This window comes from Ceratosolen solmsi, unplaced genomic scaffold, assembly GCF_000503995.2.
Source record: "Ceratosolen solmsi marchali unplaced genomic scaffold, CerSol_1.0 scaffold10, whole genome shotgun sequence".
Taxonomy (NCBI): domain Eukaryota; kingdom Metazoa; phylum Arthropoda; class Insecta; order Hymenoptera; family Agaonidae; genus Ceratosolen; species Ceratosolen solmsi.
Window position 1 is genome coordinate 2,223,354 of NW_011948412.1, and position 12,491 is coordinate 2,235,844.

The window sequence follows — 12,491 nt, forward strand, 5'->3', positions numbered from 1 at the left end:
GAGGCGAGTGAGATGTACCTTGCTTTGCTTAACGCCAACCTCCAGGTTCTCTCTCAGATTTTGGAGGTTGCAAGCATTAACGAGGTGGATAAAGTAGCCGAGGAGATATTGCATTATCTGCAGTCCACAATGCTACTCTCGCCTACCAAGACCGTCCAGTGCGTAAGGCAGCTGCTCAAGTGTCTCTTTGGCGCTAATTTGTTAGCCAAGTGGTTCGACATTTACAAAGCTCAATGCAGGATGGAGAAAAATGATACTGCTTTTTATCAGGAAGAGCTTACCAAGGAAGAGGCTGAGTTTGAGAAGGGCTTCTATGAGCAATGCTTTCAACGACCAGCCAAGTTCATGGCCGAAAGGATCAAAGAAATCGGTCGTAATTGCAGAGGTGGCAACGAACCGGATTCTAATCGTAGGCGAGTTATTAATGAACGATTTATTTATAATTTTATCGATGGACTCGAAATTTTCAGATATTTGTAAGCCTTTAGATCTAACTTTACATACTTTTACTGTCATTTTGCTATCACATGAAAGATATTTTTTATTCTTATTTTATAAAGTATTTATTTATTTTAATATAAAAGTATTAAAATGTAATCGGATCGTATAAAACTTTGTTACAATTAAAAAAGAAAATTGTTTAACGTAGATTCTTATATATTAATACAAAGGAAGTATGATAATTAATTTACAATATTCTAATTTTATTCTTTCATTCTTCAATTAGATTTATAAGTTCATTGCTTCGTAAGAAGATCCAAAGATCGGATCAAAGTTCCGTAAACTCATTAATTCGCCTCTTCGAGCCTCTGGTCATTAAATCGTTAATGGAGTACACATTTTCCAACTCTGCATCGCTACAATGCGAAGTGCTCGTTCTTCTTAGTCAGTTGGTTCAATTGCACATCAATTACTGTCTAATGGACTCGGATAAAGTTTTCATTGATTGTATTATGAAGCAATTGGAATTCATTGAAGACGGATGTATATCTAATACGGAGGAACTCCTTCCAAAAATATTTGACTTTTTGGTACGGCTGTCATATGAAAAATACCATTCGAAATTGATAATCAGTGTGCCAAAGATTATTCAACTCTGTGATGGTTTAATGGCCAGCGGGCAGTCACCTCTGACTCATTGTATTCCTGCGTTAGTGCCAGTTGTCGAAGAGATGTTTTTAGTGAGAAATTCATTATCTAACATGAGCAAAGAGAAAGAGATGGAGACTACTCGCGAAGTGTTGATGTCCATGATGTTAAGATTAGTCGAGTATCATCAGGTATTTGCATATGGTTAATAAATTTTGTTTATTAAACACAAGAATTATTTAAAGTCATTTAGTTTTTTTATTACGCTTTATTATTTAATCAAAAATACATAGAAATAATTGTATATCGGTATTTTAAAATAAATTAATGAATTCAGGACTTATCTTACGATTCTACAGATTTGCATAAAGATTATAAAGTTTGTTTTTCAACGAAGAAAGTATATTTAAAACTATTTTAAAAACAAATATTAAAAAAAAAAAAAATGCCACGGTAAATTAATTTGTGACATTTTCAAATATCATTTTTATACAAAAATTTGAATTAATTCTAATAGTAGTTAATTGGCCTTTCTTATTTTTGAAATCGTAAGATTGCAGAGCTGCTATCAAAGTGCCTAACAGAATCAAGACTGAGTAATGATGGAAATGGCGAGGAAAAATGGAGGCGGTGGTCTAGGCAGATTATGGATACGGTAATACCCTTGCTTTTGGCGCGGAAAATTCGACTGGAATCAAAACAAGCTTACATTGCTCTAGTACAATTATTTGCTGCTGTATCACCTACGGTTTTCAGACCCGTAGATCCACTCTTAAAGGTTCTACTTACAATTCCGCCATCGGTGAGAAAAAATTTACTGTTGGTACAGCGTCATTAATTTATATTTTATGCTGTCATTGGCTATGAAAAAGAAATGAATAAAAATAGATATTTGAGATATTGCTATTTTTAGATGCTGTTATAAATTTTTGTTTTATTGTCAGTGGTGTGCATATTACTAGGATACAATTTTTCATCTAAAGCTATTTATTTTAAATTCAATTTTAATTTACAATAATAAAAGAAAATAAAATGTAAGAAATCGAATGCTCATATTTATTATATTAAATTCACTAATTATTTTGTAAAGAGTGTTTAAAATGTATTGAATAAACTTTACAATATATTGTATATTATTTATTATACAGCATTTCATAGCATAATAAATAAAATATTATAGATAACAGTATTATAAATATAAATATATTTTAGTTTATAATATGGTGCCACGTATTTTTAATGATTTAATGAAGGTTGTTAAGATGATTATTAAATTGTACAGTATATATATTTTTTTATTTTGTCTTATTTAATAAATCATTATAAAAATGTATTGCTTTTCGAAAGGTTTAAAAATAAAATTTTACATATTAAATATATAATTATTTATGTGATATGCATGTTCTTTGTAGAGGATTAGAAAAGTTTCGAAATATTGATTTTTAATGCTCTCAGCATAATGTCTTTTTAACAAGTAAAGACATTTTGGAGTTGAAACGATGGATGGGAATGGTAAATGTAATAATACTCTCGCTGGTTTCATATGCGAAAGAAGAAGTGATGTTATCAAGACTTTCGGATATAAGTTCATCGATAATTGAATTACCTGAGATACTCTTAATCCCGGATTCCTCTCGACCGACAAGTGGTGATCCGTTGAACGCATCAGGACTCTTGGAACCCTTGGTTATGCCGCCAGAGAGAATTCTATCGAGATTTATATTCCGTGTAATTGGATCTATGAGTGTAGCGCTCATTGACATTTTTCAGGTAATTTTATTATTTTGATTTATGATATAGATTTCAAATTATTTTAAAAATTTTTATTTATGAAATTACTTATGAAAAATTCATAAATAAACGAAAATAAGTTATATTACTTAAGAATTAATCATGCTAATAAATGCTAAATCCATTATATATATATATATATATTTTTTTTTTTTTTTTTTTTTTTTTTTATATATAATTTTTCATACACTTTTTTATTGCATTTTACGTTTAGTTTTTCTAATGTATCTATATTTTCAATATTTGAAAATTACAATCATATATGTATATTTAAGTTTGCTTAGTACTTAATAGGTAACTTGTATACACAATAACGATAAATTATTATTTTCATTTAGGGTAAAAATTTAAAAGTACTGCTTAACGCGAAAGTTTGCGATGAGAACGACTATATGATTCAACAATTTTCTTTATTTCTGCAACTATGTATTCATATGTTTGAGACTGGAAGCCATTGTAAAGTTGCTAATGCTAGCATGCAATTAGTACAAGGAAAAAATATTACAAAGGACGAGCGATTATTCTTACATAATTTAAATGACTCGATGATACAAATTGGTACGAGTTGTCCAATTTTTATGTGTCAATGGACTTATTTATTGACATTGCTGGGATTTGACGACATGAGCTTTTGGTCAAGAGTCATTGGGCCTTCATCAATAAAGAATCAGACTCAACAACAGGTACATACAAAATACATTAATTTTTTTAGGTTTAAAATTATTTTACAAAAAAGTCAATATCAAGAAAAGCCGATTCATAAGATTAATAATTATATTACTATCTCCCTATGAATTCTAATGATAATAATAAATATTTAATATACATTCACATGAAAGAGTTAAGTTTAATTTTATTGGGATTTTTAATCTATCCCTAAGGTCGATCTCCATTTTTTTTGACGTTCCGTTGCAGTTATCAATGAATGCCGAAATTCTTAGGCGCACCTCTATTATCCTGTTTTGTGATTACGCCTGCGAGAATGCCTCCCTCGATTTGGAGCGTCTTGGTTGGCTGCTACGCAATCATGCTGCTACGACGATTAGTCTCGCCGACGAACCGCCTGTGCAGGAGCTTCTCGCGGTGGCGATGCACCGGGAGCCCGAGTCCAGTGGTCTTCTCTTACGCGCCGTTGTTGAGGAGTGCGAGTATCGTATTGAGTCTCGGCCCGAGGCTGTGAGGCGACTGTTACGTTGCCTCGAGGGTACCAATCAGTCTCAGTCTGGGCAGTTGCTGCTGGTTATTGTGCCCCGATTACTCCGGACAAAGTACCTTGCGCTCTCGAGGATGGCCGCTAAGATCGCCAGTAGACGGCTTGAGCTACTACTGGCACTCGGAAGGGACGAGGCTCTTACTCAAATTACCAGAGACGAGATTAAAGTGGGGCTACGATGACATTATTTTTTCTTCTTTCATATAGCTCAGATAGGTTCACTGTAGCTTCCAGATAATGTAAAATAAATGCAAAATAATTATTTTTTAAGATTTCAAATTTAAATTTCAAATAAAATGAAAAAGGAAATATTATTATGATAGTTTAAAATTATATTAAAAATTACATTTATTGATAATTATGCAAATATTAGAGATTTAATAATAGCTTGATTGGAATATATTGTACTTGTGATGAATAGTTTTTAAAACGATCTTTTAGATTTTTAAACTGGAATAACAATATATAAAAAGGAGATGTTGTCCGCAACACTTTATTAATAGGTAAATATTGGAATTTCGAATAAATAATACTAAAAGGATGTGACTAATTTGTTAAGGGTATAATGGAGGCACTAAAATACGAAGGGTTGGCAAGAAAGTATGGAGCATTAGTTGGTTTATTGAACAAGTTGGCAACGAGTCACTATGGACTACAACCTTTGGAATTGGATTATTCAAAGCCATTTAATCCAGTTGAAGTGAAGAAGATTCCATTGGATCGGGCTTGGTTTCTATCGCAGGTCGGCAAATCATTGTATTGCTTTTCAATATTTCACAGTACGTTTTTATTGCGTATCTGCATACGTCACTTTATTTTACAGATATGCATGAATTAAATTTTTTTCACATTGCTCTATTAACATATTTTATATTTTACATATATATATATATATATATATATATATATTTGACTATTAATACAAGCTTGACGATTGAGTAAATTAAATAAGAAATGGTGTATAATATATTATTGAAAAGTATTTTAACTTGACCTTATACCATTTACAAAGCTTTAATTAACATTTAAAATTTTAAATGCGATAAATTATAAATTTATTGAGCACGTTTTAATTTACATTCCACGTGTTTTATTCTTTATGCATTTATTCAACCTAAGTAAAATAATGAATTTCTACATTGCTAAGCAAAAATTCTAATTTAAAACGTAACCATTTATTTACAAATTATATTGTTCGTTAAAAGTTAAATTTTCTTCACAAAGGTAACGTTCCGCTGTTGCCATCCATGCGTGAGCTACGGTTGTTTGGAGTCAGCGTGGCTTTTAAGTCACTTAAATTTGAATGAATGCTTAGAAATTTTTTCTTCTAAATATTTTAATGTAAAATTGCTGCATGAGTGCATAATAGTCGGCACGCGACTTACTACTCAAGCAACTCAAGAAATGGGTATGTTTTTTCTTCATATTATAAATTTACAAATTTTGTATCTATTAACTTCTAAACTATTTTCATTAACAAATGATTACTTTTTGTTAATAATTGATTTAAAAATAAAAAAGGATTTATTATGTATTTCAAATGAAAGATGTTTGGTAATTGTTTAATGAGAATAATCTAGTTAAATATTTAAATACGCATTTTAACAATACGTCATCCATAGCAAAATTATTGATTGATTGTTCGTAACTTACAGTTGACATTTATAATTATTGAGAAGTAGTCATATACATTTGAAGATTTTTCTAAAATACATAAATATTTTTAAGAATAATTAAATTAATGTATTTAATTTTTTCCATTAATCAGCGTTTAATAGTACCGCCATGGCCGCGAGTCCTAAGGAAAGTACTTTGTACATAGCTACAAAACAAAATTTAATGCTGCGAGTGCGGAGGATCCTGCAAGAGTTGCCAAAATCTTACGAGCCATATGACATATCCGCGGAACAAGAAGACAATAATTTATCGTAATGATTACATATATGATTTTTTAAGTAATTAATTAATTTAATTTTTTTTTCTATTACATTTCTGATCAAATAAAATCTCAATTAAGCTTTGCTTCAAGTATATGGTTTTAATTAGTTTACTTTATAATTATTATATATTTATTGAATGTTTATAATTTAAGCTATTCATAATTCTATAGCTATTCATAAGCTATTCATAAGTGAAAAATGAACGATGATAAAATGATAAACATAAATTTCAATAATATTTTACATGGTGTGAATTAAATACAAAAAGTAAATTAAGTACATAATTAAAATTATAGAAATGTTAATCACAATAGATGATTAATTAAATTTTAAAACATTAATTTGTTCGGCATATATTTAAGCTTTGGATTTGTTAAAATCTTGTATTCTCAAAATTCTTCTATTATACTAATATAATATGCTAATATTATAAAACTGGAAAAAATTCGTAACTTTAATATTAACGAACAAATGATTTATACTGCAGCAATAATCAACTTAGCGAGGAGTGCCAGCAAGAATTGCTCTCGATTGCACCGGCCATCGCTTCCTATATCAATTCCCTGGCAGAATTGTCACTCATCCTCGAGCCCGAGTATGGCGACGAGTTTGCACGTTTGGCCCTACTCTGCCTGGAGGTTGGTCGCGCGAGGCTAAATGATCGTTTTAGTCCCCGGGAGCTTGACCTTATGCTCATTTGCGCTCGGGAAATTCTTCGACAACCCGAAGCCAGTCGAAGTTTATCCAATTCCAAAAATAACGATTGGTTCTGCTCTGCGGTTGCAGCCATTGACATCATCGTAAGATTTTGTTGCGGCGATAAACCGCCTCTTGAGGCTAACCTGGAATGTAGTGGATTGCGCGAAGCGATGGCTGATGGCGCAACGAGGAAGTACGGTATCGCTTGCGCAAGAATGGCTGCGCTCGTCGATTGGCTTAAGTACAGGCGCATGAAAAAGAATAGTACTGGTAATGGTAATGACGTGCCGAACTTCTTAGCGAAGTCTCTGGATAGTCTTATCATCAGCATGGCCAGGCAACCTCTGGTAAATTCGTTTGTGCTTACGCCGCCGTTGCTTTGGAAACATGGATCGCCAATTGTCGGCGCTGGATCCACTAAGTGAGTTTGGTTGAGCTTTTTTTAAACAAATGGACAGTGACGCAAACGTAAATTAGAAGAGTTAATATAATCTATCCTTTGTTCATACTTAAGAGTTCGTGTATTACATTGTTTGTAAATTTTACTTTGATTTTTTGTAGATGTCAATTTGCTTTGTTATCTTCGGAACCAAACTACATTCCAGAACTCGATGTTCTCGAGGAATTCATTTTCAGAATTTCACTACTTGGTTGGAATTCGCGTCAGCAATTCGAGGAGATATGGATGGTACTGCTTGGCGTTCTCAATGTATCGCAAATAAACAGTGAAGAGAAGACCGAGGTTACATGTAACTTGGGCCATTCGGCAAGTCTTGCAGTTCGGGCAATTACGAATCTACTGGTTCAAACATTGATACTGCCTTGTCCGGGCAATCCAAACAATGGATCGCCCATTCAACATCCGAGGGATCCCCAGCTTTCACTACATAGGAAGAGTTCACAAAGGTTGTTTGCTGTCCAGGATTTGCTATTGTGGAAGTATAAAAATAAGTAAGTCTTCTTTATTGTTACCTATCAATTATCATCACAATATTGAAAATTGTTATTTTAGCGAAATTATTTTAATCGTATTCGAAGCAGTTTTAAAGTTATGGAAAAAAAAAAATAAAAAGAACATTGCAATTTCCAACCATTCATTTTGAAATTTTATTAACGAGAATTTAGAATACTCGGTAAAATACTATAATATTCAATGAAATACCAAGCAAGAAATGTTTCCAAATGAAAAAGGCGCCTTTTATTTCTATGTACATTATTATTATTGTTATTATTGAATTATGATTATAGTCTATTAATGAAAGCACGATTTATATTTTATGTTTGTCAAGTTTTCTCATTGAATTTTACTCAAGATATATTTATTAGAGAAGTTAATGTCATTAATTTTGAGAAGTTAAAATTTCATGCATTAAAAAGGGAATCTTATTCTCATTACAGTACACTTACCTGGAGTGTAATGAACCTGCCGAAGCTCGAACATATTTTTAACCGCGGCAACCTTGAACCACACTCTAGGAATTACGTCTACGGCCAGTTGTCTACTTCATACTTGTGGTCACTCTGCTCTTTGCATGAGGATAAACTAAGTTTTTCCACTATTGCGTTGAAGAAGCGTCGCGACGAGGCGCTCAATGCAGCCTCGCTAGATGTCAATTCCTGCTTAAGATTCCTATTAGATCTATATGCTACATGGATGAGTCCTGCGTCGAAGATACCTCTTAAATTACTTCATGAGGTTGTTAAGTCGTTACTTTTCGTATCCGAATTATTTGTCGAAAGGTCGCAGTATCAGTGGATGCTAGAGTCCTGCTTAGAACTGTGGAAAGTACATCTCTCCGAGGATGAGCTTATCAGGAAACATCTTATTGTAGCCATTTGTAAGGCCTGTGCCGTTCTTACACCTCTGGTAATATTTATGCTTAATTTTTGTGTGTATTATTTGCGATCGTTACTTTTTATTTTTATTATTTTTATTACTTATTACATTTTTCGTATTACTTTAATAAAAATTCATTTATATTTTAGATAAATGTTTAAATAATCATAGTAGTAAATTTAAAATAAATAAATTTAATTATGATTTACTTACATAGAAAAAATAATTATCTAATGACTTTATTTCTCCCATTTACATCGATAGCCGTTCATACATAGAACAAATGCATTTTATTAACTCTATTTATTTATTTTATATTTATGATTCTACAATATACAGATAATTGAGACAAGGAAATTGCATTATAAATTAACAAATGTAATAATTCAATTGATTATAATTATTATGATTATGTTTATCATTATAATAATGTTCAAATATTTCAAATAAATTTCGAGTTATTATTAATTTTGAATAAATTTTCTTTTAAAAGCGCCGAAAATACTAAAATATAAACTTTTTATTTTATTTAATTATATAAATATTATAAATATTGATATTGAGTATCTGAGGAGTAAGGACAGATTAATTGTTAAACGATGATGATGCTTGTAATATTATTATTAGCATGTTCAATAGTAGAGTATGTAGATTTTATCGAATATTTATCCTGACGGACAATAAGACGACATGATTTTCTTCGTTTACATAGTACAAAATTATAATTATTTTCTTGAATTTCTCGAAACATGAATTATACATAATTATAATTTCTATAAAAATATCAACTTTATAGGATACAGACACGTTAGAGAAGGTGAAACGTTTAATAGATGGATGCTTAAAATGCGATTCTTTATGCATGAGGATAGCTACGTTACATGGAATTCTTTATTTACTTCAAAGTGCTGTATTAGCGAACTGCGAAGAAACGATGAGTGCTATACACCCATTAACTATAGAATATATTCAACGTTATATCAACGCACAAGATTTTAATAGGTATTATTTCCGTAAAAACATAAATTGTTTCCGTTTGTTGTTTTTTAAGCAAACAATTTATTTGTCTCGCGATGGTGGAATATATAACAGATAATTTTAAACCTATTAATTTAAAATTCCTAGAGTGTCAAATCAAAGCGAAGAGCATCAGAGCATATTGTGGGTTCTTGTATTCTTTTTGCTTGAGCACGGCCAAGATATTCCTTCGGATGTCGAAGCTCCAGCAGTATTAGAACTAATTTTATCTTTAGTTTGTTCTCAAAAAATTTCCGTTTCGCTGCATCAGATGCTACTTCAGGTAATTTCATCTACCAATTCATAACCATATTAAATAATAAAAAAATTTTTATCGACATAAATTCATGTAATATGATACATGTATAATTTTTTGTTAAATTCTATAATAAGCTGTGTATGAGGTGTTTTTTTATCATTAAAAGGGGAGTAGCATTGTTCGCTTAGTATCGTTTTCCATGTTAATATTTGTAATCTTAATACGATTATCTAAATTATGAATTAATCCTATCTAGAGTATAAAATTGAAATTTCAATTTATTTTCGTAAAATTTATCCTAAGTTTTCATTTACGATATAATAAATACTTTACATTATCTCTATTACCTTTGCTACAAGTATAAACCACTATCTTTTTTACACCGCTATGTTGAAAACGAAAGGGAAGCAACTTGCTTCTTATGAAATGAAAGAGGGTAACATGATTGACTCCCTTTCTCGTGTTCAGGGCTTGGAAAGGCTCGTGGCAACGAAGAGCGTAATTGGAAAAGTTTCCGAACAAATTATTTTGATTTCGATCGAGCGACTACGCCAGATGAATCCGGCCATCTCCCTACCAGCCCTTCAACTGTTCCTCACCTGCATGTATACTGACACGGCAGACAGGTTCAACCAGCCGGAACTCGACGAACCTTTGCCCGACATCGAACCGGAAGTCCTGGTTAAGCTCATCGAAAGGTCGTCCGTAATTTTTGACAAGATTAAAAAGGGATATCCTGCGGAGGTGCAGATACTGTGTGCTGTGCTTTCGGAAGTTCTTATCGATTTCTTCCCTCCAATGGATATAATCACTAAAGTCATTGGAGAGTTTCTCTCCCCTCAGCAACCGCATCCCAGGCTCATGTCTGCTATTGTTTTCAAGGTAAGCTTACCTTAGAATGTGATATAGTTAGGGAACATTATAGTAAAGTATAGTAAAGTAGACTTTAATAGCTTGTGTATTTGTCTTTATTGTAATAAAGGATTCTTTTTTAATATAAATTTCAGTAGATTGCAAGCAATGTTATATGGATACATATCATTTTAAATAATGCTCTTATACTATGTAAAATAGAAAATAATTAGTATTTTGTAAATAAAATTATATATGTATATATGGTGTAATCTTTAATTTCATTGAAAACACTTTTGTATACATTGCAAACTCGGTTAACGAATGAAAAAAAGTAAAAATATAATTTTCAGAAATTTTGATTTTAGTTTTTTTAACTAAAAATTAAACCAAATTTCTCTTTCTATATCAGTATTCATTGAATTATTTACTTAGTATGCAATGTATATGGGCTTTCGAGCTTACGAAATAAAAGTGACTTTTAAGTAAATTAATTAATTTTCGGATAGTATTAATATATGCACTACATATAAAAATTTGTAAAAATAATTTTTTTTTATTAAATCGTTCTTTTTATTTTGTTTTTGTGTACATTCTCAGTTGATCATATTTAATTATTATTATAGGTATGTGAAAGAGCCTGTAATAGTACGCAGTTGGGTTTACTTCAAGCCTGGGTAGTCTTCAGTATACAAAATTTTATTCAAAGCTTACCTCTCATCATGTCTACTTGGTGTCTTTCTTGTTTTTTTATAAGTACATCGACGAATCCATGGCTTCGAGCACTGTATCCTTTCTGTTATTTTTCAATAATAGTTTTTGAGTTATTGCATAGAAATGCTACTGCTTGATATTCCTTAATAAAAATTTATTTTAGATTTCCTCATGTACAATCAAGAATCGGAAAATATGAATTCGAAGATAAAAAAATCCTTTGTCTTGCTGCATCTGATTTTTATTCGAAGGTATAACTATGATTCACAGCTTATTATTTTTTTCATTTATAAGTATTATAACAAAAATACTATTCCTTTTTCAACTAAGAATTTATTTAAAAAATCAAAAGAAATTCAGCTGCACTGGTGTTGTAAATATAATTTTATTTAATTATTAAAATATTAATATTGCATACTTAAAAAATAAAATCATTAATCAAAGATATGGTGAAAAATAACGTTCGCCTAATTTTTTTTCTGTCTAATAGTTGACCAATGAATCTCAAAAAGAAACTTTTATCAAAACTTTTGAAGATGCGGCGAAGAATCTTGGAAATCCATTTGCCGATATACTTGCATCATTTTGATGGGATTTGTTAGTCCCTAAATATTAGCGTACCTTCTCTAAAGCGTTTAATAATGTATTATAAAAAACGATTATCTCTGAACTGTATACATTTAAAAAAAAATATGAAAGAATGTTAGATATATAAATATTTTCTTGTTAAAACTTTCGTGTATTATTAATATTACGTTGAGATTATTCATATGTATATCAGTTACAAAAAAGTTATTTTATAATAAAGCAATATTTATAATTATACATTCTATTTTTTATGGATCTTATAAATATATTGTTTATATACTTATATTAATATTATTATATTAACTAAAATATTATTTATGTTGATGTCATAAATAAAATTAAAAAAATTATTTTTACTATAATTATAATTAATTAATTCATTAATTATAATAATCATAATTTAATATAGATTTTATAAAATAGTATAAAATAGTTATAAAATAAATAATAAAAATACTTACAAATTATAAAACATTTTATTTATAACTATAT

General features: G+C 30.3%; 1 protein-coding gene across 1 annotated transcript in view; it reads left to right on the top strand.

Moving 5' to 3' along the window:
* htt (huntingtin) overlaps positions 1 to 12,076 on the top strand; it is a 17,989-nt gene extending 5,913 nt beyond the window's left edge. Inside the window, 18 exon segments of the mRNA XM_011502047.1 lie at positions 1 to 413; positions 728 to 1,280; positions 1,643 to 1,891; positions 2,545 to 2,859; positions 3,219 to 3,563; positions 3,796 to 4,260; positions 4,653 to 4,835; positions 5,318 to 5,501; positions 5,862 to 6,021; positions 6,521 to 7,153; positions 7,294 to 7,683; positions 8,131 to 8,599; positions 9,366 to 9,571; positions 9,695 to 9,869; positions 10,314 to 10,727; positions 11,324 to 11,484; positions 11,575 to 11,662; positions 11,902 to 12,076. The exon segment at positions 1 to 413 is cut by the window's left edge and continues 11 nt beyond it. Coding sequence (XP_011500349.1) covers positions 1 to 413; positions 728 to 1,280; positions 1,643 to 1,891; positions 2,545 to 2,859; positions 3,219 to 3,563; positions 3,796 to 4,260; positions 4,653 to 4,835; positions 5,318 to 5,501; positions 5,862 to 6,021; positions 6,521 to 7,153; positions 7,294 to 7,683; positions 8,131 to 8,599; positions 9,366 to 9,571; positions 9,695 to 9,869; positions 10,314 to 10,727; positions 11,324 to 11,484; positions 11,575 to 11,662; positions 11,902 to 12,000 — 5,502 coding nt within the window. The 3' untranslated portion in view covers positions 12,001 to 12,076.
* The last annotated feature ends 415 nt before the right edge of the window (positions 12,077 to 12,491 follow it).